The sequence below is a fragment of the Bicyclus anynana genome, chromosome 23 (assembly GCF_947172395.1).
Source record: "Bicyclus anynana chromosome 23, ilBicAnyn1.1, whole genome shotgun sequence".
Taxonomy (NCBI): domain Eukaryota; kingdom Metazoa; phylum Arthropoda; class Insecta; order Lepidoptera; family Nymphalidae; genus Bicyclus; species Bicyclus anynana.
The window spans coordinates 4,313,225-4,337,627 of record NC_069105.1 but is presented as its reverse complement, the minus strand read 5'-3'; the positions used below and the strand labels follow the sequence as shown (position 1 = coordinate 4,337,627).

General features: G+C 36.6%; 1 protein-coding gene across 6 annotated transcripts in view; it reads left to right on the top strand.

Annotated features, from left to right (window-relative positions):
* Nucleotides 1–24,403, top strand: part of LOC112048480 (neurobeachin) — a 542,152-nt gene that overhangs the window by 329,344 nt on the left and 188,405 nt on the right. For 3 of the 6 annotated variants that reach the window (XM_052888746.1, XM_052888747.1, XM_052888743.1), the window contains exons 26-38: nt 2,149–2,299; nt 5,915–6,003; nt 6,689–6,856; nt 7,260–7,316; nt 9,503–9,613; nt 10,111–10,204; nt 10,714–10,814; nt 11,429–11,627; nt 11,829–12,064; nt 12,983–13,125; nt 13,237–13,399; nt 13,868–14,000; nt 14,605–14,741. In XM_052888746.1, coding sequence (XP_052744706.1) covers nt 2,149–2,299; nt 5,915–6,003; nt 6,689–6,856; nt 7,260–7,316; nt 9,503–9,613; nt 10,111–10,204; nt 10,714–10,814; nt 11,429–11,627; nt 11,829–12,064; nt 12,983–13,125; nt 13,237–13,399; nt 13,868–14,000; nt 14,605–14,741 — 1,782 coding nt within the window. The remainder of the gene's footprint in view (nt 1–2,148; nt 2,300–5,914; nt 6,004–6,688; nt 6,857–7,259; nt 7,317–9,502; nt 9,614–10,110; nt 10,205–10,713; nt 10,815–11,428; nt 11,628–11,828; nt 12,065–12,982; nt 13,126–13,236; nt 13,400–13,867; nt 14,001–14,604; nt 14,742–24,403) is intronic. The other 3 variants (XM_052888748.1, XM_052888744.1, XM_052888745.1) reach the window with 2 other exon arrangements.

Below are 24,403 nucleotides of genomic sequence, written 5' to 3'. Positions count from 1 at the left end.
CTTGCAATGATGACAATATCATCGGCAAAGTGAAGGTGCGAAATTTGCTCGCCATTTACGTTGATGCCATGTTCTTCCCAATCTAGCGTTTTAAAGACAACTTCCACAGCATTCGAAAACAGTTTGGAGATAATACATCCCTCTGTCATTCTAAGATACGATTGGATCGGTCTTACAAATACACCTTGTACTTGAACTGACACAAACGCAGCGCTGTAAAGATATTTTAACACTTCAATCTATCGCCAATCTACTTGGGATTTCTGCAGGGACTCCATAACAGCCCAGATTCAGTAATATCCAAAGCTTTCTTATAGTCCACGAATGCTAGACTCTGAGGCTGATTGTACTCGAGAGGCTTTTGTATATCCTGCCTCAATGTCTGAACTCCATCTGCCACTCTGAAACCCGGCTTGCTCTGGTGGCTGAAAATCGTCTAGTCTTCGAGATAATTGGTTCGTACTGACCCTTCAAAACAACTTGTAAATGTGACTTAGGAGCGAAATGGGGCTGTACTTTTTTAGAAATGTGTTATCACCTTTTTCACTATTATGCTCTTGTTCCACGCCTTTCGGAATTCTCCCACTCTGGATAACAGAACCAAAAAATCTCTTTTCTCTTTAGGTGATTCCGTCTTCTCCTGGGGCTTTCCTTTCCCCAGATTCCATTTGTCACCTTCCAAAACTTTGTGCAAATAGTTTAAACCTTCGGTTTGCTTCTATAGCACTTTGTATATTCTGGGTACTTAAGCACTGAAGATCCCAACGTATTGATGCTATGACTTTTGTGTAGATAGAGCATGTTGTCCTGTCGGTGAAGACTGTCCGTTCTCGCGCCTTTCTCTCATAAGGTCTAACGTCTCATCTGCGGGTTATGCTTTTCTGCCCTGAGACCTTGTCCCACAGAGCTTGTAGCCCTTGTTCTAAATGATATTTGATAATTTTGGAAATCTTCCTCAATATCCACTGTGGATCCTAAACCTTCAAATCTATTTTGAAGCTTTAGGTGAAACTGTTCGGCACAAGCTTGAGTTTGAAGCTTCATCAAACGACGTTCTAATTTCTAATTTACATTTTATATTTAGAGTGCCTCGAACCAGGCGGTGATCTCTTCCTGTGTTGAACCTGCTAATCACTGTCACATTCCTAAATATGTAGCGTTTGTCTGTTATTTATATATTGATGAAGTCTATCTCATTTTTGTAACATTATCGGGGATTTTCTAAGTCCACTTCCTATGAGGTGGTTTCTTAAAGAACGAATTCATCATTAGGGACTTAGTTTAAGACTTAACCATTCTAAGTGCATGTCCACTTTCGTGTTAATTACCAATATTAAGGTTGAAATGGGATTTGATGGTATTGTTCAAGGCTCTGTTATCGTCGTACATTATTTCGACGTCAGTATCTAAGTGCGTTGAAGTTGGCGCATATACCTGAAACATAAAAAAGTTTCTTTTTGTTGGTTTTGTTATGAAATGAGCGACTCGAGAAGAGACACTGGATAATTTTATGACGCTATCAATGAGAGCTCTTTTGACAAGAAATCCGACGCTGCCCTGTGATGGCCTGCCTATGTAGAAAAGTTATCCTGATTCTAGGCCAGTTGTTTTTGGTAGCCCGTTGTCACTCGGAGATTCTTAGCAACCCCTTGACTTCTACCGTTGTCAGGAGAAGTGGAGCCGCCGGGAACTAAAGGCCTTCTTTTTCATGTGCCACCCTTTGGGTTGATGATGACAGAGCCATACTTGATCGTACCGTGTGTCATTGCTGCCCGACACCGATAGATAAATGGTTATACCGCCATTTCTAGTCTTTTTTACGATTACCTGATCTTAAATATTTCTGTTAGACTTTAATCTTATCTAGTAAGTCCGTATTATTACAATCTGTGCTACCTATGTGACTACTAAGTAGTTTGTTTCATTCTAAACGTATAAATGAATATTATTAAGGCTAAGATATTATCGTCCAATAACGTTAATTAGCGTAATTTATCTAACTATGAGTTCTCTCTGCCTCTCTCTCTCTCTCTTTATTCGTATATCTTTAATAGAATAATCAGCTTTGTCGATGTTGTATTCAATTCTTGCTTCCAATATTTGATTTTCGTCTGATTTGTAATGCAATATAACCGGATATAATTACAGGAGGAGACGAAGCAAGCACAGTTCCTATCGCTCGCGATAGTATACTTCATATCGGTGCTGATGGTGTCAAAGTACCGCGACATATTAGAGCCGCCCGCGCACACGCAACAAGAGTGCGCGCGGAGAGTCCACCATTCTCATGAACACCACGGTATGTTTACTTTATAAATGATTGTCAGAGGAAATCATTTACGAGTAGATTTAATTTGAGATTCATTTTTAGTTTGTCTTGATAAGTAAAAATAGCTTGTCCAGAATTTATGTTCTCCTGTTTGAGGTAATAATTTTTAAATAACAATCTTCGAGCCAGTATTGTCATCGCTGCTTTAATTGTAAAACACGTGATTTGCAAAGCAATGGTACTACTTGTTTCTGGATGAGCAATATTGATTGTTGAAGCTTTACTTTTTGTAATTAAACAATGTCATGTTGTTTACGGTTTTGTATTCGTAAAATTTTCAAAGAATGTTGAAGACGTTTGTGCCTGTTTGTTGCTATAGTGAAATATCGTTATAATTTCATCATTTTTTTTGAAATTTTTAACTCCTTTCAGCAGTAAGTAGTGATGGTTTTTAATGATCAAATTAAAGGAATCTAAGTCTTAGGTGTAGTGTACGATTATATTGTTATTTTGTAGATTTTTATGTAGGTATATTTGTAAATATTTCATCATTTCATCCTAGGACAAACGATATATTGTTTTGTTCACTTTTTTGACCAATTATTATTTATTATTTTACGAAAATCATATTCCATCAAATTAAATTTTTATAATTTCATAATTCCGCTTCTTCAATATAACGCTTAGTCGCACTATTCAATTTATATGACAATATTATCACTATTATTATATTAAATTTCTTAAAGGAAGCTAATTCACCAAAATATAAAATAATGGTCACGTGATATACGGTCAAAAGTAGAAATTGTTACAAAATATAAATGTTATTCTTCATAGGGATTTAAATCAGTAAACACAACAATATTGCTATCGTCGCATCTTTGTTATTGCTATGATGATGGTATTTTACTCTTGCTGGGTAATATTTATTCTGTTGGTGGATAGCCTAGTGATCTAAATCTCTCTAGAGATGTTCGATAAATCCAGGACGACTTTCTCTTCTTTTGACCGTTATAAGGAACACGAAGATATACTAATTTAATTGTATATTATCTGAAGTGGTGTTTTTCCCCTTTTTTCACGCCGCTTGAAAAACGCGTCACGATTTGGGACACTGGTAAAATCTACGATACTTTCACTGCCTACACTGCGTATATGAACGCAACATGCTACATGCGTACACGCAATATGCAATAACCTCGACACACTGAATTCATGCAAACGATTTGTATATATGCCAAACATCAACAACTTTTACATATTCTGTGTCGTTTATATGTCAAATTATACCTTGTATTCCTCCTTTGTCTCCTTCAACTGATCCTTTTGCGCTATCTAATTTTGTTTCTTGAAAAAAAATCTTAATTATATTATTTCTTCCTTCCTTCCTCGGGCGATTTATCATTTTTGATATCTAATTTGCCACTTCACATTTGTATATTTGTTGTATATATTTTAATTTTAACGCATTACAATCATTCATGTTGTTTCTTTATTTGCGCATTTGATTACGTGCCCGTCCTTCTTTCTTATTATATGTACCATTTTTTTTCTTGTCCTGTATTTCAACTATTTTTGTGTATTATTTACTGATGTTTATTTTACTTTGAACGGTACTCTTGGTTGATACAATTTCTTCTGTAATCCTTAAATTTATATCTCGTTATTCTAATTTGTAATTCATCCCCTTCGGTTCTTTGGTTTCATTCCGTTTAACATAATGGTTGTGTTCTTCTTCTGTTTTGTCCTTCCACACTTAATCCTCTGTCTGTCTCTCTGTCGCCTTTTTTTTCCTGTTTTATCTTTTACTTAATAATCGGAATTCGCCCAAATTCTGCCCTTTTTTCTTTCCTGTCCCATCTTTTCCTTGATAATCCTGATCGGCCCTGATTCCGCTCCCTCGGTAACCTCGTGGGGCCGGCGCGGGGGCGACAGGGTCGCGGCCGCTGTTCCCGCAATGGTCGCACCACGTGTACCCGCAGTTCCTGCCTGGTGGGCACCCCGCTCACCGCCACTCGCACTGCAAGCTCGATTGCGGCCAACACGTTAACAATAATACGCACGCGCACGCTCGCATCGCTAATTTCCACCGCGCGCACGCAGGTAAACGCGGCCCAGACAAACATCCGTATTACAAAATGTATTAAATTATAAACGTCAAAATATAAAAAGTCTGGAATCACAAAAGGCATTCAGTATTTTGGTTACGTAAAAGGTTTTTGTCGACCGTATTCACAGAACCTGCGTCTACCATTTTGATTTACTGTCACGATTATGAGATGCTAAGGATAGTTAAAAATGTCATCATCATTATCATCCCATTTCATAAAAAGAGAAGAGAGCTTAGTATACCTTTGATGAACGTTACGAAACATTCTACAAATAAAAAAAATACTTACAATACTCTTATAAACCGTATAATAATTATCAAATTCGTTATCCGCATTCCAAAGAATGAAAGACAATTTGTGCGATGACATTGTGGTTCACTTGCCACTTTTTTAATTTAATTTTTATCGTTCTGTAATGAAAGTAATTTTTTTTATTTTCTTTCTCTTGAAGAACTCGTATAATAAAGGTTTTACAAATGAGTAATCGCTCAATATAGCATCAGTGGCGCTTTGCTTAAAAATATTGGGCTACTCATTTGTAACAATCCAGTTACAAGAATAATTATTCAGGGGTTGTAATGCGGACGTTTTAAATATTGTGTTGTGGTCGATGTTTGCATACATTGTTTTGTCTATAGAAACGGATTTTGTTGAAACAATAAAATGCACAACAATTAGACGATTTTATAGAGATATGAAAGAGAATATTTTCAAACTTTATATACAATTATAATTAAAGTTTTACTTTGAAATTATTCGCAATTTCGCAGACAAAACAGTGTTAATAGCACCGCTTAGGCTTCGCTGACATGATTATTTTGTTAATATTCTTTGCGTCATCATTCAATTTAGTGTCATCATCAACCATTGATAATTGCATGCGTTTTAATTTGTTATTATTATAGTGTTTTTTAAATCAGTACGTTTTGGTTTGTCGTTTTTGTCAATTAACGTGCACATTTTGATTTGACAATAATTTTGTTAAAGTGTATCTTTGTTCCGAACCGTGAAAGTAGACATTTTTAGTTCATAAAATAATAGATTTGATTATTTATTTTCTAAATTGAATAAAAAGCTTTCTCTTCAGCACATTTACTTACAAATTAAGTAGTAAGGTCTATAGTAGATCGTCCTTCACGAAACTTGAAATGCATAAAGGCTGGAGTTTAGGTTTCATCTTTCGTGACGAAAAAATAGATTAGACATCAATCAAAATATCTCTGGTACTGGCTTAGTTCGTTAGTATTGATATACATTTTAGAAACAAAAGTATTTACTGATATAGGAAATCAACTGCTTTGTTCGAGCTTCATCAATGTTGTGTGAAGACATTTTATGCGCGCACATATGTCCACATCAAAATCGTCGCAATTTTTCAAATTATGCAATCTGTATTTGGATAACACATAGTAATAAATCGCGTTCAAGAATATATTTAAAAATGGTTACTTGCGGCGTATTTGGTGTGGTACAATGTGATTATTTATATGTTAATTTTGTATTTAATATTTTAATTTGATATTTATTCCTCTAGAACACAACGGTGATGACGTGGAGTATGCCATGATCGTAGTGGACGAAAATAACTCTACGATAAATGAGCTTGACTCCCCTTCTATGAAGGTAAGGCTTTCAGTTCGTCTTTTGTTTGCCGTTTAGATTTTAATGTGGTTTACGTCAACATAAATATGGCATGTACTAATTTGCTAATAGATATCCTCCCTTTTTCCTCCATTATGTTATTCTAATAGATGACATTGTCTATAATTTTTAAATAGTAAGTTCCCAAAGTATTTGATTATGGAAAAATTATTTCAGTAGATATAATAATGATCGACTTTATTGCTTCAATACAATTAAGGTTGATATTTATATTATGATATTTATTATGTTTTAGAACGCTTTGAGTGTATTCGTATTTTGAAATGTTAACAAATTTTGCTTAAATGTATTCGAATATCAACCTTACGATTGCAGTATACAGAAATTCTTAAGGGTAATGTATTGCTGTTGAAGGTACTAAGCATGCAGTTTAAACTTTACGATAAAATATGACAATCTAGTAGTTTAGAGGTCACAAAATCTTTTAAAACTATTATTAGAAATAGGATATTCCTTCGATGTTGTTGATGCATGCCCCCTTCAGAAGTACATTAAACAGACATCATAAATTATTTTTCGCGAATTTGATTTGCTCAGTACATTGGCCATCATTGGTTTTTGTTTGGATACGTGAATGTGATTCGTTTGTTACATTGGACGCTTCATACATTGGTTCTTATTTTGCCGGCGCGTGTAATTAATGAAGGATGGGACGGAAGAGGGCGTCGCTAAGATTGAGACCACGACTGACGAGGTGAAACCCAATGCCGGGGACAAGCCGAAGGTGGCGGAACTGGCCCTCACGCCGTGCTCTGAGAAAGAGGAGCCGCTGTTCAAATCGAGTCTTCGAGTGAAGACTCAGCCCAAACAGAAGGTCAGTTGAGGGTTATAGGTTGGTTCGATCTGTCCTTCTATTAGTTGATACGATTTTCTTTCCGAGTTTGTGGTGGCCTTACGGGAACTTTGGTGTTGGGTGCTCCCTAGAACTCACCGCTACGGGGTCTATCACTCTCATCTACTTTAATATTCAGTTTTTTAGCTGTTTACTTCGTTAGTGACGTCAATAGATCCCTTAAGTAATTCAGTGTGTTGTTTCTTTAGAACTATTTTTATTGTATAATTTTGTTATTTAGATTATTATGAAAAAAAAAACAGCAGCGATCTCATCTAGTGCGAATATCGCAGTTAAAATGTCTTTTAAGAACCAAAACTGCTATAAAATATTCCCTAATATTAATTGAATAAATTATTAAATAAACTTTATGTCCTGTTGTAAGCCTCCCAGCGCAAGGTCCAAAACACTGTCGGGGATAACGGTCTCTGTCGTGAACCTGGTTTGTACACGTTGGATTAAACACCGCCACTTAGTGTGAACACCTACTGATGATTTATGGAAGCCTGGTAATACGGCGAACAACGAAATAAAATTTTCATAACATAGGGTAGTTGACTCATCAATCAAATTTAATATAAACAATATTAAATTAGTGAAATAACGGATATTAATTAATAAAAGTTAAGAATTTTTTAGATTTTAATTAAATTTTCAAAACGTCAAAAACGCTGTCGTCCATTTTGTGACGTCAATATGTTACTTGATATTATTAAAGGAATGTCTAAACGTCAAACTGTCAAACACTCCGTTTGGTTAACAGTTAAAATGTAGACCGTCCTGGTTTTGGCTTCCAATGTAAAAAAAAATATTTTAAATTTGAAATTTTTATTTATTCATGTTTAAAAAAATATAATATTTTATTTCTTCAATTTAGCAGAACGCTAATGAGCAATTTAAGACCCTTTTATAAAAGTGTCAACTAGCCTATTGTGTTGTTTAGTTTTTACGTCTTTGTCTTTTTTGTATAAAAAGAAAGAGATAAAGAAGTGCTCGAAAAAACTATACATAAGAGTTTAATCAACATATTGAACCTAAAATCATGTTTAAAGATAGAGTATTATGGGTTTCCACAATGCACAGAAATTCCACAAGCTTGTGATTCAAAGTATAACTTGAACAAATGACACGGCGCGCAATTTATATAGGTCTACACACTGTACGCTAACGCTGTCCCACTGACACTATATTATGGATATAGGTATAAATGTATGTAAATAAAAATAACCACACCTTTACGCTAAGTAGCTTAAGTATCAAAAACTATTAATAATAAGGCTAGAAAAAAAATATATTATCGATATTTTAAAGCAAGTAACGGGATTTAATTTTTACTATTCTAATGTCTATAAAATGTTTATATATGAAAGGAAGGTAGGACTTTTTACCATCATAAATTAATAGCCTAAAACCGTGAAGCACCAATATAATTATTGTACCGAATTTCATAATTACATCAGCGTTGAACCCTCAAGAAAAACGCACATACCCAATTTACTGACACATCAGTACTAAATTATGGTTCACATCAAGACTTTGCTAAAGTCATAGAATACTATCCAATTTACTCGTATTTATTACCTACTATTTCTTTTCTCAGTGCCATAGAGAATGAAAAATCTTCTGTGCATCTTATAGCATTCATAGTTCTGCATGGGTAGTTTATATTATGTATTGTGTGATATTGCATGATTTTAGCTTCGCTTCTCCACCTTTATTTAGTTTACATGATCACTTTTGGAACTTGGGCAGGAAAACTATTACAAGTTACTTGAAAAAAAAGTCATACAGATGTGTCTATTTTATGGTTTTAAATCAAATAGGTATTTCAAAAAACTAATTAGTAATTTGTTTCCTGATCAAGTTCTGTGCTTTTCGTTACCCATTTCTGAGAGTTGTAGTTCTAATGCATTACTCACTAAAGTGTTTTTGCACTTATATAGTTCAAGATGTTGTGAAAGACTGTGTAATCAAAAATGTATACGTATTACGTGCCTAATCACTATAAATTTTACTATATATATTATATAAAATAAATTTCTATAATAATTATTATTATTAGAGAAAAGTTAATTATAGTTAATTTTTGAACACATATTTTAATGTATTCAAACATTTTATTTATCTACATAATTGACTCTTCAGGTAAGGAAATGACTACACTTACCAATTCAGCTTCATTTGCTTTTCGCTGAAAGTTTTTTGGTTACATTTATGCTAGTGGTGAAGCAGACTTGTTTCCATTTACGTCGCGAAGGATAGACTAAGGACTGGACTAAAAGAAAACGCAACTGTAAATGCTCTATATTTAATGCTTATCTCATGAATAAAATATTATAATATTGTCTTACTGAATGGAACTAAATAAACTTTGGCATAACTAAGATGAAACCTAAACTAGTAATAAAACTAACCGATCGTCTTGTTACTGAGATTTCAATAAAAAAATTATAAATACATAGACATAGGTTACCTATACGAAAGTACAAAATAAACGTTGACTAATACAAGTTTATCTTATTAATTAGTTCATATTCGGGATTTCTCTATAACAAAGGAGAGAAAAAAAGCTTTGACAATGCTTAATTGAATGTAAAACTAACTGTATGTGTAATCAAAAATCACCAGAGCGTGGACTCGATAGAAGACGCGGGCTCCTTCCACCTCAACTCCACGGAAACTACAAACAATGACCCCGAGACGTCTAGCGAGATTGCTCTAGATGACAATAAACATCCTGTAAGTTGAAAGTTTAATATTTACCTAGATTCTTATCCTTTCCCTATACCCGATACTATAGAACGAAGTAAATAATGTTTGTTGATTCCAATAGCGGAGGATTGAAAATCTCAGAATTTATTCTTTGAATTAATTTTCTAATGTAATAATCTTAATTTAAATATTATGTCTTGATTCTTATTATCTAAATGTTTTCATAGTTGGTGTATTCTACTAAAAAAGTACAAATAATTTGGTTATTATTACGTAAAGTACTGGAATTGTAATCCCGCAAAAAAGACCGCCCAGAACAAAGACTGATGACTTTAAAGGTGTCGTAGATAGCCGATGATTGGATGCAGCGCAGGGCCGCTGTGTTTGAAAAAACCTTTAAAAAGTCTATATCCTGAGTGGACCTCCTTTGGCGGCCATGCTGATGATGAAATCCTTTTATCCATGAATAGCCGACGTCTTTATTTTAGAAATTAGCATTAAATGACTGGTTTCCAATATTCCAGGTAAGCAATGATGAATCATGGACGGACGTGAACCTAAACGAGGACGGCGAACGAGGGCCCGCCACAATCACGGGTCGGACGAGAGATCACGAAGGTAATACACATAGTACATTTGCCCTTGTAGAGTACCGTCTTCTTCGTTTTCTTTGTTCTCTTGTCTTCTCCTAGCATGTTTCCGTTTCAAGGGCTCTTCTTTCGCAATCAATAGACGCCAACTAAATTATTTTCATGAGTCAGAGAGTCCCAATTTCTTCAAGACTTTTTGGACCATCGTCAGTCAAGTAAACCGAGCTATATGTCCCTTTTACACTTGGCAAAGGAAGGATAATTTTTCACCACTTGCTCGTCGGCTCAGTACGCTCATAGTGCGTTAATGCCTACTATATCTTGTGATGAGAGAGGGATATATAATGTCTACCAATAGCGGAAAAAATATTGCTCTATCTAGCGATATGTAAGACAACACAGACAATTATATCGTGACTGGCGTCCGCAGGCGCAATGCTTGCTATTAGCTTCCCTACTATGAGTAATGCTGTCAAGGAACATTAGACTTCATTTGATCTTAGGTTTCAGGTTATCAGAATAATTATTTTTTTTCAGATATAGACAAACAAATTCACATGAGAAATACAGAACATCACCACATATCTCAGCGTCACCAGAACAGAAGTTTACAAACTGCACAACGACATTTACATCCGGTGAGTTGGTTTCAATAAAATTAAAAGTCAATTATTTCACAGCAATTTTTTGCTGCTTGGTGATGAATTGATAGATCTAAAAATAATAATCGAATGAAATTATTTATTTTGGGTTTAGGGAAAAGCGTTAGCATTATTTTGATAGATTCTGCTATTTGTCCTCCAAAAATTTTGTTATATAGAGTTCGTTTGGAAAAGTTCGTTCGTCAAGCAGTATTGCATGTTTTAGTCTAAAGCGCATTGTTGTCTGTACAGGTACATGAGGCTTACTTAGATTATGGCTCTGGTAGAAAGAAGAAGAAAAATATTTTGATTCGGTTAGTAAAACTAAAAACAAAGTTGTGCAAAAAAAAAACAAATACAGACAATAATAAAAGCCCACTGACCAAATAAAGGTCAGCATAAAACTGCATCTAGCTGCTGTGCTTATTTTTAGTGGGAGCCTTTAAAAGGGTAGATGGACACATGCCATTTTGTAGGTCGTGTTCTTCGCAATTCCTGTAAAGTCTTCTGTTTATAGCCGATGGTGTTCCGCTTACCATCAGAAAAGGAAAATAACCAACATAATGTAAGCAAATCATAGCAGTGAAAGGCTTATGTTTGATTGTTCAAAGGACAATGAAACCCTCGCCGGGCTCACCATGAACGCATCAATGTCCGCGGAGGGCGTGTCCCGGGAAGCGTCCCTCACGCACAAGCTGGAGACGGCGCTGGGTCCGGTCTGTCCGCTGCTGAGGGAGATCATGCTGGACTTCGCGCCTTTCCTTTCCAAAACTCTTGTCGGAAGCCATGGACAGGAATTACTGATGGAGGGTAACTATATGAAAAATAATTTAAAATAATAGCTGGTTAGCAACAATTTTTGATTAACTCCTCTCCTCCCAATTTCTATCAATAACGAGGTCATCTCCCCGAATCCTGGACTATAATGTGTACTTTCTATTCTTCAATGGTAATAAGTTTTAGTCCCTATAGAAAAGCATGTGTAAATACTACCCAAATATCTCGTTCCAGGTCTCCAAACCTTCAAATCCAGCACCTCAGTGGTGGAGCTGGTCATGCTGCTCTGCTCCCAGGAGTGGCAGAACTCTCTCCAGAAGCACGCGGGGCTGGCCTTCATTGAGCTCATCAACGAAGGCCGGTTGCTATCGCACGCCATGAGAGACCACATCGTGAGGGTGGCCAATGAGGCGGAGTTCATACTGAACAGGATGAGGGCGGATGATGTGCTGAAACATGCTGACTTTGAGGTAATATATTGAATTAATTTATTGATTAGTATGATGGTAAGCTTCTATGGTCATGCTATATCATGCTTTCCCGAAGCATGTATTTGTATTGTGTTATCGTCTAATAGTTCTTATTGCCGGAAGACTAACGTCTTCGAACATTGCGTATTGACAGACTTACGAGTTATGAATCTAAGACTTTGTAATCAAATCTAATAAAAAAGGCTCAGAATCACTTATCGGGCGATGGGTATCTCTGATCGACACACACGAAGCTCAACAAATCGCAAACCTGAATGTATGGCAATGGGCGGGGCACATTGTTCAAAAAGCCAATATAAGTTGGGGATTCTGAGATGCAGGACTGGTTGTCAAGTATGAAATTCGTCGCAAATTTTATGCTATATTAGGATTTATTTTATGGAATAAGCTAGCCCTTGACTACAATCGCATCTGATGTTATGTGACGATGTAAACGTGACGGATAGCAGCGACAATGATTGTACCATCATTTTGTGTTAGAGGAAACATCTCGAGCAGGTCCCATTGCTTGTGATCTTGGGTGTAAATTTAAAGGATCTTTTCAGAATGCGTTAACACTCACCTTCCTTTACCGGATATGTTCCATGCCCACACTAAACAGTTTACGATCCATAATTACAAGACAAAACATTATTGCACAAAATACTAACGCGACTTGCAGCGTGACGGCATTCACGCTACCTGACAAAGAGCTGAACTCAAGTCATCACATACTCTCTTATACAAACTATCAACGCTGTAATAATTTCGTACAAATATCTCCTTTTTTAATATAATTAATAATAAATGTTATTAGAGTAGACGTGTTTTTTTTTATTTCAAAGTACAATATTCAGATGTATTCCTTCATAAAATTAGTGGAAATCTCAGTAAACCATGCAGATTTTATTTTTCCAGTGTCTGTGTGCAACGACGAATCAAGAGCGTGGCGAGGAGGAGCGCACGTGCGAGCGGCTCATAGCGGCGGCGCGGCGCCGGGATCAGGCGTCCGCCGCGCGCCTGCTCGACAAGCTGCAGCACGCCGCCGCCGCGCGCGCCGGGTGAGTGTGGAGCACCGCTGTTCACTAGCGGGGCAGCGGCTCGAGTGTGTGACAGACTATACAAGAGACCCCTGTCGATGATGTTATGTTGACGTGACTGTTTCTCTGCAGAGTGAGCGAAGGCGAGTCCATCGACGGCGGGTTCTGGAAGCTGGACTCGTGGGAGGACGACGCGCGGCGCCGGCGCCGGCTGGTGCCCGACGCGCGCGGCCGCCGCCACGCCGCGCGCTCGCACCACGCGCCCGCGCCGCCGCCCACCGACGCCATACTGCAGGTAGTATTCATAATCAAAAAATATTGTATATTGGAAATCTTTTTTTATTGCCTTCATCGCAAGACGGGAGCCTTATATCGCAAGTCGTTCCCGCCAACCGATCGCTACCCCTCTCCAACTCCCCACTTTTTACGGAAACAAATCGCGCCACCTAGCGTCGGCATGAGCCATATCCGTCTCATACTACTATTTCCTACACTATAATATTATCTGTCAACACACAGATAAAACCACTGATTGGATTGCGCTAACACTTGACATGCAAATAGTTAGGTATAGGTCGGAGGCGACCGCTTTGCAAGGCTTTTTTTAAAATTCACGTCCCAAGAGGAGTTCCCGCGGGATGTCATAAACCTATATTTAACCGAATGAATTGCGAGCGTCACTCAAATAAGTATAAAGGAACTAACGAGTAGATGCCAACATTTATAAGTTCGTATATACATATACGCTGTGTGTGTCGGGCAGGCTACCGAGGAGCTGCACGCGCGCATCGCGCAGGCGGCGGGCGGCGCGTCGCTGCCGGCGCCGCCCGCCGCCGAGCTGCTGGACGACGCCGAGCTGCTGCTGGACGAGCGGGACGCGGAGCAGGACCTTACTGGTGAGTGCCTTCTGTGTGTGGTACACCTGGATAGGTCATTGGCAAAAACGCTTTTGGAAAAGGCACACCAACATATCAACCCGTTGAGACTATGGATACAGCGCGCAAATGTGCCAGAAGCTATCGACATATTTTCCTTACTAAATGATGTCGCTCCAAGGGCTTCAAAGCTATGCAACGAATGTTCCGCTTCACACGACAGCCAAGTGCCAGGTCCTCCGAGACCGCTGGCAGAGAACCTGGGCCCCGCTGATTCGCACTCACCAGTAGAAAGTTGATTTTTTTTTATTTTAGATAATAATTACAAATTTTTGCTGAAATTTTTGTTTTGATGTACCTATATACTTACTTAATTAGTGTAACTAGATTTGTCCGTTTTAATAAATAATAAATAAATAAGCGTTCCGGTATAATCATCATTACTATTAACAACCCATTTCTGCTCACTGTTGAGCGCGTATATCCTCTCCGAATGAGAAGTGACATGTGCAATCTAGGACAGGATCCCTTAGACCTACATCCAAGGTCACAAGTCCTGGGACCTGCTCGAGGTGTTTCCTCCCTCACGCACAGCAGTAGTGTCGCTAATGCGCAGTGTGCGCAGGGCCGGTGAACATCAGCACGCGCGCGCGGCTGGTGGCGCCGGGGCTGGTGGCGCCGGGCACGCTGTCGCTCACCGCCACCGAGCTGTACTTCGAGGTGGACGAGGACGACGCCGAGTACAAGAAGATCGACCCCGAGGTGAGTACTAAGCCTTGGAATACAAGTTCTGCCATTTAACTGTACCTATTTACCAACAGTATGCCAACCGAATATGAGTGCTCAAAATGTTTGTGCACTCACCCAAAGAATTATTATTATAGATGGTGTTTGCGCGTAAATTTTTCGCCGTGCAAATCTAGTTATTGAGTAAAGGACATGTAATGCTTAGGAAAAATCTTCATACGTGAAACAACTCTTGGAAACTTACTTTGAGCCGCCAACTATTGGTTGAGGTTTGCAGCTACGAATACCCAAACCCAACGCTGATTGTAGATCGCCCGAAAAACGTCCGATCGTACGTCGACATAACGACTGACAACGCTTCCAAGGCAACACGACGTCACCGATTTCTAACGTCATGCGGACGTGGGCTACTTCTACGTACTTCTACGTCTGACGCCCCCGTGACCTACATCACGGGGGCGTCAGAACTGATACACTTGGACTAACAGTGGAATTCATTGATCTTGTGGGGGCGCCCCCAGGGGATCGTTCGCTCACTGAGTATTGAATTTAAACTATGCGTTTGAGAATTCGACACTCAGCGGGCAAATGGTCCACTGGGGGTGCCCCTGCAACGTCTATGAATTCCACTGTAAAACACTCTTTCCGAACAGCCCTCTAAGCCAAAGTCCGATCAGAAGAAAAAACTGTGCAAATTCATTATTATTAGCAGGGAAACAATTAATTTAATTTTCACTCTTGAGAGCGAAGCAGTGCTATCCTGAGAATCAATTGCAAAGATATTGAATGTATTTTACTTAACACATAACAATTTATAATGAACTTAAGACTGAAAAAGCACCTTCTTGGCAAGCGAGTTTCAGCGTAGGCTGCATTTTCGCAATCAAGCGTAACCTATATAGCATAAAAAAGCTAACCATTCTCATGTTTGACAGGCGCATAATATATAAACCCTAAACTTGATATTATTCGAGATCAATAAATGGCGTGTTATAAAGTCCGAATACGGTTTATAACAAGTCGTAAAAATCTTTTTCCAACGTCTACATTCAATAAAATAAAATGATCTCAAATTACGCGAAACACAGATCTCCGGGCGGCTAATAACGACTTGTGCATAGTTAATAAGTTCCAAACATTAATATAACAACACATTAATGAAAACCGTGTAATAAATTTTCTTTTTATCGCTTTATAAATAAAAGGCTTTTTTTCCCATGGCTTTTTGTTTCATAAAAAAAAAATTGAAACAGTGACTCTTATGACAAAGGCGAATTCAAATAAGGTGTGACGTTAGATCTTTGTACGATTATTTATTTAAAGGTCTGTGTTTGTTCAAGAAGTAGTAAAATGAAAATTATGTCGTTTCTCTTCGCGGTCCAAATGATGGTATGCCTCGGAACAGTGTAAAAGTAATTTGAACTTTATTTCGTGTGACATAAACCTCATACTTAATTGTTATGCGAGTGATTTAGTGATGTTTGTAAATGGAGCAGAGTATGATATCGATAGCGTGTATAGGCGTGTAATATAGGCGGGTAACCGAATATGAGGCACTTTTAACTGTTCGAACAATGAAGCCCCGCGGCGCGGTGGCCCGCGAGGCGCCACGGTAGGGATGTGCTATGTATGTTAAGTGTGCGATAAAAATGTGATTTATATCTTAAAAAAGCTTTAATTTTTTCTCAATACAGTGAGCTAGCAAGGTAGAGTACGTACATTTGTATTGCAATTAAATGTCTTCTATTAAACGAGAAAAGTGGTAAATAATAATTAGGGGTCAGTGTTGCGACACTTAATACTAACAGAAAATTTGAATGATACCAAGTTATTACTTTTTATCAATCTAAATCTAATGCAATGTTTAATAGTTGATATAAATGGACATCTATATCAAAAAGCAAATTGAGAGGCCGAGTGTAAGCCTATTTAACTGCTACTCAAATTATTTTAATTTATTTGATGTTTTAGAAACTTCATTAAATTTGTTATTTTTCTACGTTATAGTAAAATATTAATTATTAATGATGATAGGTGTTTTTTTTATATCGGTGTACCGATGTCAGAAATATCGATATCGTGCTTTAGAAGCGGGATTATCGATACAATAGCGCGTGTCTATCGGGCAGCGGTGTGTGGCTCTCGCTCGGCGGACAATGGCGTCCCGCCGCGCGACGCGAGCGGGCCCGGGCGCTGTGACGTACGCACACGAGGGATCGTTCCTAGAACCGCCGGTAAAGGGTTTCACGTTACACACATCACTAGTGTAAAGTATACTGCAACCCTTTCACTGTCGTTTGCCATGACTTGAGGTGGGAAAGTCGTATACTTAAACATAACGCTGCTTCCTTACAAAAGTAACTTTACTTTTCAGATTAATTCTGAAAATTTTGCATCTCTGCATAGACATACTGTTTTTACGCAAATATCGCTTTCTCTTTTGTTGGGATATGTTAAAAGGGAGAGCGATAAGTAGATAAACATAGACAATTAATATCTCTTGGGGCGCAGCGTATTAGGCTCATAAGTTAGCCTACTACCATCTTAGGCTTACTTTATGTCAAATGACAAGAATTTTGTGAACAAGCTTACAAGTATCAGAAGGTGCGGTGAAAATTTGGTGATGAATAAAACAACCAAGTTTGAGTTGGACTCCGTACACTAAGCGGCAAAACATCACACTTGTTGTTGTTATCAAGGAGCCTCCTTAAATATTTTTATTAATATTAATTGTTATAGCGGAAATAGAAATACATAATCTGTGAAAATATTAACTATCTAACTATCACTGTTCATAAGATAACCTATAACAGACAGACAAACAGCGGAGTCTTAGTAATAGTCCGTCTTACCCTTTGGACACAAAACCCTAAAAAGATTTATCCTCGGAAGTATAACGCGACTTTCTCACCGCAAGTGATGCCAAGTTAAAACTGACGATAGTTAGTTTAGTATTTGTGTACATTTTCATTCCAGTTATGGGTCTAGGGCCCGCATGTGGTCCTCAGGACTACGGCACGATACGTCAGTGATGTTACGATTAGTGCGGCTAAAGGCAATATTTGCTTAGCTGTCTCACTGTAATGAATTCATCGCAGGCCTCTGTGAATTATTGATCGCTCTAAGTTACGACAGTTAGCGGATTTGTCGCTAATTTAATGGTTTTTGTACGCGAATTGAAACGATTAACTGTGTTTTAGCTTTGAACTTCATTTTAGTATCTTCCTAACTTAACTTGATTTTTATTAATATTATATTACACTAATTAGAAATTAGTCTAATTAGACATTTCAATTTCTACTTCGAAAGGTTACTACATCAGTTTTTATCAACGCTGATGCAATATTACAAAACTGTAGTCTAAGTACTTTACTTAGATTATTTGTAAAATTAGGTTTTCTTGTCTAATTGGACTTTGGGAAAGAAGATTTTCTTTATGTAAGAAAATGTACAACAAAACTTAACAAAGCCCCATTCGAATATAATTGTCTAGGACACAGAAAGATACGTCTATCTGTACTGCTAAGTAGGTACCTATTGTGTCAAATGGCAACTCGGATTGATTAGGCCATTCGCAATAATATTGTGTCAAGCTGTATAGAGCGTGATTGCCAATGTTACAAATCTCGAAATAAAAATTAAGATAGCTCTACTGTAGGCTGTTTCAAATAGGCTGATGATGAAAAAGCAGTGTGTATACATATTTATATTTTATTCTCTACAAGTTAGCCTTTGACTACAATCTCACCTGATAGTAAGTGATGATGCAATATAAGATGGAAGCGGGCTAACTTGTTAGGAGTAGGATGAAATCCACACTCCTTTCGGTTTCTACACGACATTAATGTAATTCGTTACCAACATTGTAACGAATTACATTGATTGCACACGATCTCTCGTGTCTCGCACCACGAGGTTATTATCCAACTGTTTCCGAGATATTATTTACTGCGACTAATTCAAACGACTTCAGAGATTGTAAATTGAATTCCTAATGGGGCATTTTATTTGTTTATGCTAATACACGGTTTTAATTAACCGTGGCGTGGTGAGCGCGGGTGGCGGGACAGAGACAAAAACTATTGGAATTCGGACTATGCGCATAATAAAAACGATTTGATTTATTCGACTGTGTGTCGTTATTGAAATGTAGATAAATTAATAATAATAGTTTTCTTGTTAACTTTATGGGATTTTTGACTTGACTTGGCCGTGTTTGTTTTGTTTTTGTAGTCTGGTATTTTATAGAAACAACCCTTGAAGTGTAATGTTAAATAATTGTTTAATTTTTTTCACAACTTAATTCCGATTCCCTGACTTTCGATTTTTTTATAAGGAGAATGAAATCCTTTTATAAACCATTGATTTATACCAACAAATATTTATATTGGTACATCGAATAAAAAAGTGAAATCTAATAAGTTTAGAGCCAATTAAAGTTAAGATAAATCATTTTCGTCAATCATCATTAGAAGTTGCAGGAGTACCTAATAATCTTTAAAATGAGTAGGTACAGACAGAACCCTTGCTTATTAATAACCCGACTCGTACTTGACCTGTTTTTTGCTGAATAATAACTACATATTAATTAATCAACCTCTTGGTTTTGTAGAATTAATAAAAAAAAACATTAATGTTTGTTGTTCGGAAGGATTGCAAATGTATCTCGCATAATTTATCTTCTGTGGCACAGGCAGGTGAGATATTATTTATTACCTACATAATAAGTAGGCGATTATTTTGTAATAGAAGGCATTTATTTATTATTCTACAAAATAAATATTGAAATCAAGCATAACCATAATGCAACATAAACTACAGTAACTTTTACTGTGCACTGGTTATTTAAATTCGTTTTTTTCAAGGGTATATATATCTTTATACTTTTATGGAGAATCATGAGGAATCACAACTCCAGTCGCCAGACCCTTAGCTTCGTGGAATACTTCCTATATAGTAACTACTATAGTAGGAGATTAAAGTGCGCAAGATAAAGTATGCCCGCGACTGGTGGCGCTCTTTACCGCGATCTCTTTTACTACTCTTTTACTACTTTTACGCCTAGAGATAGATAGAGATAGACGACAAGATGGCGGCATTTGATTAGTTCTTGATTTTGGCCACGCGCAAACTTATCGTGTGCGCACTTTAGAACTTGTTGAACTTTTACTTATAATTAAAGTATCAAAAGTGAGTTCGGGTTATAAACGTAGAGCAACAGAGCGCAATAAAAGTTTTGAGAAGATTTGAGAAGTCTAAAGCATTGTGTAAGTACAAAATACCTATTTATCAAAAACAAAAAAAATTATAGAAAAATACACATTCGATTAATTTTAAACGTATGTTTGACCGATTAATATTTTTTATTACTTATTAATAAAATAATTTGTAATATTTATGAAGCTAGTATTCTTTATTGCGGTGCCCTGCGATTACAATTTAAAACACATAAAATACGTGCAACTTTTAAAGACGAAGTAAAGTACATAAACAGAGTTGAACTGCAAGTGAGGCTATCATAGATCAGTGTTGTCCGGCCTGGACATTCCCACGTCATCGATGACGCCGGCCGCATGTCATAAATAAACACATTACGTCACTCTGACAGCTCCCGGAATACCTGACACGTGTCATCGTACTACAAGATTTATTATTACCATACTCTTAACTGATTTGAACCATAAAATATAGGGCGTTTGGTTGATTATTGTGTGATTAGTTTGAAGAGAAAAGTTTCGTTTTGTTTTTTATATTCTGTGTGCACGGCATACGGTGCCTACCTGTCGTTTCTGCATTATATTTAATGTTTGATTTCGAAATACGATAGTGTTTGTACTCTGGAGGCTAAAGAGGATATGGATACGCTACATACATTTTGAAAACTCTTTAATAACTCTACTGTTAAGAAACCGTAACTGCGAGATGTAAACCTAAACGATTGTAGTAAACACTCCTACCTTAGCTTAATTTAGAAACTGGGACTGTTAGACTACTCTTTTTAATGTTTTATTGACCACTTTAGGTACTGTAAATATTATCAACAAAAAATTAGCTATAGTGGCTATTTTTTTAATATCTAATTAGCTATAGTAGTTAGATATAAAAACTATTTAAATAAAATTAAATTTAAGTACCGATAATTTATACTTTTAATTATTTTATTTTGAAGTTAACTTATATACTTGTACTATTAGGTCTCTTTGCTTATTCGAGGGAATATGCGACTGCTTATTTCTTAATCATCCTGAGCTTCTTATTTTTTGAATTCGTCGTAGACAATACCAAATTAAAACAGTTCGTATCCATACAAGTCGTACGCAGGTTAACGAGCCTACCGTCCGTCAGTGGTATCCTGCGAGCGGTGCGTTGCGCGCAGGAATTTAGGCGCCAGATGTGCTGCGGCGATAAGAGCCACCCGCGGAGCGTCTATCCGAGCCTTATCGGATCTATCGATAATGTTTGTTTCCCATCACTATAGCCTATTCCCACTGAGATAACTTGATCGGCTGCGCTTTTTTTATGCTACAACAAATCCTGAATATTTTTTTGCAAAATATTATTAGTAACTACCACTATCTACATAAGGATAGTTACCAGTACCAATATTATACCTTTCCGCGTGGAGGCAAAACCGGGAACTGTACAGTTTTTTCTTATAAGTTTGATTGAAATTTCGATTTGTTAAAACTATAGTCATAACTGCGTAGTTTGTTTTTACAAGAACGCAAATTAGTAAATTTTTAGGAGGTTCATAAATATTTTTTCTGCTTGTATAGACTCTGTGTTTTGTACCACGCACCGGTAAATTAAATTCTATTAAAACAAGGGTTCAGTAACATATTCGAATACTTTTTAAATTTCTCTTGAAAAAATAATTGATAATGATCATAGAATAGGAATTATAGTACCTACGTGTGTACTTTTGAAAGAAAATCATGGCGTATAAGTATCATAAATTATTGTATTTGTCTGCATTGCTTGCCGTGCGCATATATTACTCGATCCTAATTACCAGGACTGCATACCGTTGTGGGAGATTTCCAAATATGCCGCCGAGCATCCGGGCGAAACCCCGGGGGCGCCGTATAGGCACAGGCGATATGCATTTGTTTCCATTATACAGATCCATTTTTAGATGTACTTACGTATTTATGACGAATCCATTGACAGCTAAAACTTAAAAAATAAATGCATGGTGCGAATTTTTTTTGTGACTTAGGTAGGCTAGTGGTTGAGTGGCAATCACACCTGATGGTAACCGATGATGCCTATGGTAAGGCGCGCTTGCCTGGAAGATATCTATTAACTCTTGATTTGCCCCATATTGCTGGGTTATGGTTGAGAAACCGGAAGCTAGAAAGGTGTCATTAATATAAAAACAAAACAAGAAATAATAATACTTGCAATAAAAAAACATTGTATAATGGTTATTAGTTGTAACGGTTTATGAGTCTAAATGATAAATAATACAAAAATAGTTGAAATAAATGTATGTTAAATTAAACTTTGATTAATCTAAAACACTTCCAAACTTTACACTTAACATACCGGTATAATCGATCACCAATCGTTTCGATTAATTCTTTGTAGATATTTCAAAATCTAGCGATTTGTTAATTTATAGCAAAAGTTCATGGTCTGAATAATTGATTTGGTTATATTATCATTATTTTTTATAGATTTCCTATCAATGACCAATGCTATTCATGAACCAAAAATAAAAAAAAAATCTATTTTTGTTGCTGTTGTCTCATTTGAACACGTTTTTAATGAAAAGGTTGAATTTACTGCCGGTTTACTCTTAGCAGAATCTGCGTTCCGAACTGTTAGTAGAGTCTCTACAGAATAAAGTGGGGGCACTCCTCCGAAATGGTCTGAAGATTTTTATGATAGTGTGTATATTTGATAGTTACTAACGACTATACTAACGAACGCCTGCGATTTCGTACGCGTGTAATTTTGTTTTTCACAAACCCCTTTTGAACCGTTTTTGGGATGAAACTAAGCGTATATATTATGTTGCTCAATAACCTCCTCTATATTCCAGTGAAAGTCCTGTTTAAATCGGATCAATTATTTAAAAGATTTCAAACAAACAGTCTTACAAACAATATTTTTATAAAAGCATGTTTGTGGTTTTAGTATTATGTAAATAGCTATATAAGCACTTGAGAAAACACATGTATTTTTAGTTCAGTGCAATTTTGTTTTGTGTATTTATATACCTAATTACGACCGTGTGACAATGGATACGTGCAACAACTAGTGAAGCGCTAACGGGAGGGCGGAACCGCGGAATGTTGCCTAATTGAAACAAAAGAAAAAAAATGTGGAAAAAATGCAGATTTGTCGTTCACGTGTAACTGATTAGAGGAAGTAGTTCTGAAGCGATCGGCCTCCCGGGACTCGGCGTTTAATCAGTCATCTTTATTTTTGGGTAAATTGAATGATAGATGGGAGTTTTGGGGAGGAAACGGTTGAGACTCCCGCAGATAAGATTCGTATCTTCGATTTTACGTTGGTTTTGAATCAAATCGTATTTATAAAGTCACTGAAGCAGATCATTAGAGATAGTTTTTTATGAACACGAGCACACACAAGCTCTGGGTTTTACTTAGCATCAATAAGAGAAGGATTTGTGTAAGTGTAATATTATTAATATTATTAATACAATATTTAGCCATTTTGTTAATAGTTTGTGAATGTTGCATCAAATGTCGAACTTAAAAATCATGGCTGTAACCAATGAGAAGGCGCGTATTGTGAGAAAGGCTGTGCTATAGAACCTTGACCATTGGTCGCTAAGGGACTTGCGACCGTAGGACCGAATTTATGATACATAATATTAAATATTCTTATTATATATCATCATTGTTAAAAATTAAAACCAAATAATAGCAGATACGAAAATGAGTTTTTTGTTGAGAGAATTGGTAGCTAGTAATTTGGCATTTAATATACTTTGGTCTACATTTGTTTTGGTGAAATAACTCATATACACCGAACTGGTTAATTAGTTAAGTAAAACTAAAAGGAACTTTTCCATATCAAACAATGATTGGCCACCTTGCCTGAAAAATGATTTGTGTTTATTTTTCACCATTATTACAGTAATTAAGTGTAGATACTAGGACAAAATAAATGTTCAGGAGATTTATGTTTATTGAAAACGGTATGTGTCGTGCTTGGGAGTTATAAAGTCCCTTGTTTGGGGCATATAAAACTTCACATAGTCGCCGCGTGCTATTTTTGTGGTTGGCACTGTGACACAATACCCTAGTTCTGTTTCATAATTTGTCCTAAATAAAGTTTTGTTATCATTTTCGGAAGGATATCATTAACTCTGCAATTTTTAAATTGTTTAAGCTCATAAATAAGTGAGATATGTTTTTAGCCTCATGCACCTGTATGTATTCCATATTCAATGACGAGGGATGCGTAAACGAACGGCTAGCCATTTATGTGAAAATTTCTTAAATTTGCTCTAATTTCAAAGTTCTAAGTTTCTAATTTCAAAGTTTGTCTTCGTTTTATTGTAAAAATCGTATTCTTCAAAACTAATCCAGCTGTCACAAATCCTTAGTTTTAACCACTGAACACTCACGGCCCGTTATGTAATATAACAAATATAAATATTAATAGTCAATTAACTCACGTTCGTACTCTCTATATTGAAA